Below are 4,840 nucleotides of genomic sequence, written 5' to 3'. Positions count from 1 at the left end.
TTAGAAAATGTGAGAAAAGGAAGGACGAGTAAAGAAACCTCCAAAAAACTAAAATAAATTGTTCAATAGTGATGTTTTACAAATCCAAACACCTGTACCAAATGTAGCCACATTTAAAAAGGTCTTGTTCTGATCTGAGGCCCGTTTCCCAAACAAAGAGCGGAGACAGCACATAAGTGCAACTGCATTACGCTCATTAATGCAATCCAATTTGATACACTGATAAACATTTCAGTTAAAACATTGTTTAACGTTGTACATGTGACATGACGCACTGGGGGCGTAGGGGGCATTAATTAGTGATTCCCTGGCCCTGTATATAAGGGGGGCGCGCCCATTGCTCTGCTCCAGACGAGCCAAGATGAGTTACGGATCTGATTCGTTTTCCGCCTCTTCCTACAGGAGAATTTTCGGGGAATCTCCCCGTTATTCTTCCTCCCCAGCTCGACCCACGATGTCTGCACGTGGGGGTTACCGGTCCACCTCCGTGTCCCGGAGCAGTGCTTCATCACTAGGCTCCTACAATAGAAAGTCCGGAGGTCGCGCCTTTTCTTCTATGCCACTGGATAGCTTCGACCTGAATCAGAGTAGTGCCCTTAACAATGAGTTTAAAATCGTCCGCACTAATGAGAAGGAGCAGATGCAAGGTTTAAATGACCGTTTCGCTATGTTTATTGATAAAGTGCGCAACTTGGAGCAGCAGAACAAAGTCTTGGAGACGGAGCTGGTGGCGTTGCGCCAAAGGCAGAGTGAGCCGTCCCGCCTGGCTGAGCTCTACCAACAGGAGATCCGCGAGTTGCGCTCACAAATCGAGGAACTTAACGGAGAGAAATCCCAGCTTCTGATCGACAGGGACAACGTTGAGGACGAGGTCCAGAAGATCCGAGTCAAGTACGAAGAGGAGTTCCGCGGGCGTGAGGATGCAGAGGCTGCACTCAAGGCTTTTAAGAAAGATGTGGATGACGCTACCATGGTGCGCTTGGATCTGGAGAAGAAGGTCGAGTCCCTTCTGGACGAAATAAACTTCCTCCGAAAGGTGCACGAGGAGGAGGTGGCTGAGCTGACCGACATGATCCAGGCTGCACAGATCTCTGTAGAGATGGAGGTGGCCAAACCAGACCTGACCTCCGCCCTCAAGGAGATCCGCGGCCAGTATGAGTCCATGGCCTCCAAGAACCTACAGTCAGCGGAGGAGTGGTACAAGTCCAAGTTTGTAGACCTGTCCGATCAAGCCAACCGCAGCAACGAGGCGATCCGCGCAAGCAGGGAGGAAATTAACGAGTTCCGCAGGCAGCTGCAGTCCAGGACCATCGAAATTGAGGGTCTGAGGGGCACCAACGAGTCACTGGAGAAGCAGATTCATGAGATGGAGGACAGGCATGGCATGGAAATCGCAGGATATCAGGTAAAAACCCAGAAAGCAGCGCCAAAGGAGCGGGCGCTGTCCATGGTTCTGAATCCCTCACTCCGGGGACAAAGGCACCTGAGGCAGACAACGCCCACTCGATGTTTACATTAAGCGTGTTTTTAACTGCAACAAACATTTGTGTGAGCTGCAATTCTCTTTTGTGTACATCTTACACAAATAAAAACCCCTGGGAGAACATGATGCATTCTCTGATTGCTGTAGGTTGATTGCAATTGTAAATCTCTTGACACCGATTACAATAATTTCTTGTTACGTTAATTAGGATAACATGGCAGAGCTTGAGAATGATTTGAGGACCACTAAGAATGAGATGGCTCGTCATCTGAGAGAATACCAGGAGCTGCTGAATGTTAAAATGGCATTGGATATCGAAATAGCAGCGTACAGGTATGTTTATCACTAAAAATACAATTTCAGTATTAAATAGGACATTTTTGTGAGTGTCTTATTTATGTGTGTAGGAAGCTGCTTGAGGGAGAGGAGACCCGCATCGGAACAGGGATCACCTACTCCACCCCCTCTATTACCAGCGGAGGGATGCACAGTTACGGATACACATCCCAAATGTACTCCAGTAAAGGTGTCAAGAAAGAGAGCAAGAATGAGGAACCACCCCAGAAAACCGCAGCCAAGGTGTCCCATGTCTATGAGGAGACCATCGTCACCACCAAGAAGACAGAGAAGCAGCAAGAAGCCAGCACTACTCCGACCACCCAGAAGAACTAAAGAGCATATAGTTTTGTTGTTTAGCCCTGTTAAATCTCCCTTTATACTGCTGTACCCAAACCCAGAGCCTCTTCACTAAGCACTGGGAAGTTTTAACAGGTTTTGTGAAGTGTTAGATATGGATCAATGTGCAATGTAAGATTTCCCCTTTTTCCTATATTTCCCACATGCTTCCCAAACAGCAAACTGTTATTTACAACAATAACCATTAGATGAACCAAAACGCATTTGCTCTGATCATACTTACAGACAATGTCCATATTACTACCACTGTAGTTTTATTGAAACATAATGACCAGCACAAGCAGAAAATGACAAGGATCAACTGATTTGGTTGTTCATATGCACATATAGATCACAGAAGCACAGAGTCTAAAATGTTATGCAACAAGCTGTACTATCTGATACAAAGCTGGTACAAGCCTCCAATGCCACACTACTACAATGCATGTGATGATAAAAATAAGGATGGAAGATTATTCCTGATTACTAGATAATACCACACATCACATTGGGATTCTATAATTCCTCATATTTATTCTTAACTCTCTACTCTCACAATGTAGAATAAGGACTTGGCTAAAATTCAGAGCAATCTAGAAATGCAAAAAAATGTGCATGGTGTATGTAGATGCATGTAATCCACCATCTCATCTGCTCAGTGTAAAAGGATGGCAAATTGTCCTTTTTCCCATTTAAACATCACACGCATTGAAAGAGGTGTCCAGCTTGCCTTCACTGGGCTTTTACAGAGCTTCATTATAACAAAAATGCAATAACCACTAATTAACAGTGCTATTTAGATAAGAGGGAAGAAGTCCACCTGTTCGACCTTGATACGTGCAAAACAGTTAAATTGCCAAAAAGAGGCCAGCCATGATATAAAGTGTGTTTTAGTGTGATCTCACTGTTCTCACTGGATTTTTCTCGATTGCTGCTCCACACAGTGCACCCGATGGAAACTATTGACTGTAGATGGAAGATTCCTTCTTTGTGAAATAGTACTCTGTTATGGTAATAGTGAGTATCGGTAGCTTTGAACAGTGGAATAGAGTTAGAAAGCTTGGACACAAATATATGAATGTCTTATTGTCTTATTGTTTTTTTCATCAATGACTTGAAAAATCACCACTGCAGCACTGCCAAGAACACACTACACATAGACTGGTTTGCAATTCACAGGAATTGAGCTAATAATCATGAGTAGCCATGCATTAAATAATCTAGAGTGTTAAATGCCTTAAAACACCAGCAGCTTCTTTCATACCATGCGTGAAATGTGTATTATTTTGTTCATGTTGGAGTTTTGTGCTTGCGATTGCTGCCGTGATGACAAAAGCGAATAGAGGTTGAATGTAGTTGATAATGCTTTTAACTTTACTGTACTTGTACTTATTACTCCACAATCAATAAAAACGACTGAGAATGAATCCTGTCTGAATCCTGAATGAATCCTTAGGTGTAACATTGCCTCTGAATGTAAGTAAATGTAAGCAATAGTAATCACATTAATAGTATCATAATAATAGTGGTGGTGGTGGTTGTGGTGGTGGTGAAAAATAGTGTAATTATTATGTATCATATCATTTTTCTACACAAATGCTGTACACATAATACACATATGTTCAAGCTATGGCCCAGTGAAGGGCGACTCATAGGGAGGGGTGGCACAGACCATTTTTTCTTTAGTTTAACTCATTATGTTGCACCACATTTGAACAAAAAGGAATAAATAGACATTATTATACATTCTTATTATTCTAAATTATGTATTCACAATTAATTATTATTATTTTTTTGATCTTATCGCATTAAAGACTTGGATCAGACCCGGTTGTCACTCTTGGGCCGCTCCAGTGAAAAAGGTTTGGACATGCACCAAGTCAATCGCCAGATAAATGGTTCTTTGTGTGGAATTATTCTCTGCCTGACCATCAGTCTGCGGTCTTCTGCTTTGTCTAGTAGTGGCCCTTGATGAAGAAAGTTTGGACACTTCTGTTTTAGATAGTGTTGGTTTTGCTCCAATCTTGCTTCTCATCATGTACATTGCTTCAGTTACAGTTTTGGACCTTCTAGATATAGTTTTTTTTCACATGTTCTGGCTGATGTGCACTTGAAGCAGTTGGATGAGACAATGTCACCTTGACCTTTTTACCACAGCTACATGATGGATCTACAATGCGCTGACCTCCCTGACCCTTCACAGCCTCTGCGTGAGAGCCAGAGGCCTTGGTTCAGACGGGTGAATGTGATTATTGCATCTCTCCTGGACCACCACTAGTGAGGACCACACCGTCCCCGCTTCTGAACGCGTTTGGAGTCGCAGTTCTTCAAAGATTTATGTCTCTGCAATGCTGCTGAGTACAAGGTGTAGTGAGAGCCATGCAGTCAGTCCTGTAGATGGGCTATTTGATCTTTATACACACACACACACACACACACACACACACATGCATTTCTGGCTGTCAGATTGTATGTGACAACGGCTGGCTGGATAGTTTTATTAATAAATAAATAGCCAAACTATCACTATAAGCCCTTAAACTTTGGCCCATAGAAAACACTTTAACTGACACAATAAAAGTTCAGTCAGTTTATTCCTGAATTAAAATAATACATTTCCTTTTATTTCAAATGTCCACAATTTCCCACTGTTGAGGCGGGGAGTATAGTGGAGGACTGGTT

The 4,840-nt window shown here is 42.8% G+C and overlaps 1 protein-coding gene across 1 annotated transcript; it reads left to right on the top strand.

The window, feature by feature from the left end:
- The first annotated feature begins 334 nt into the window (after positions 1-334).
- On the top strand, positions 335-3,537 carry inab (internexin neuronal intermediate filament protein, alpha b). Its single transcript, XM_072462688.1, has 3 exons — positions 335-1,405; positions 1,692-1,816; positions 1,891-3,537. The coding sequence occupies exons 1-3, from the start codon at positions 362-364 to the stop codon at positions 2,153-2,155; spliced, it is 1,434 nt and encodes a 477-aa protein (XP_072318789.1). The 5' UTR covers positions 335-361; the 3' UTR covers positions 2,156-3,537.
- Positions 3,538-4,840: the final 1,303 nt, after the last annotated feature.

Source organism: Eucyclogobius newberryi, unplaced genomic scaffold (assembly GCF_026437365.1).
Source record: "Eucyclogobius newberryi isolate DKJ021-1_F unplaced genomic scaffold, fEucNew1.0.hap1 SCAF_4, whole genome shotgun sequence".
NCBI classification, from domain to species: domain Eukaryota; kingdom Metazoa; phylum Chordata; class Actinopteri; order Gobiiformes; family Gobiidae; genus Eucyclogobius; species Eucyclogobius newberryi.
The sequence above is the reverse complement of the archived record's forward strand: the minus strand, read 5'-3'. Positions and strand labels throughout refer to the sequence as shown.

Excerpts from the sequence above, each read along its gene's own strand:
- inab (XM_072462688.1), top strand. The coding sequence starts at position 362 with ATGAGTTACGGATCTGATTCGTTTTCCGCCTCTTCCTACAGGAGAATT. Across the intron at positions 1,406-1,691 it reads TGGAAATCGCAGGATATCAG|GATAACATGGCAGAGCTTGA; the intron begins GTAAAAACCCAG and ends TACGTTAATTAG. Across the intron at positions 1,817-1,890 it reads ATCGAAATAGCAGCGTACAG|GAAGCTGCTTGAGGGAGAGG; the intron begins GTATGTTTATCA and ends TTATGTGTGTAG.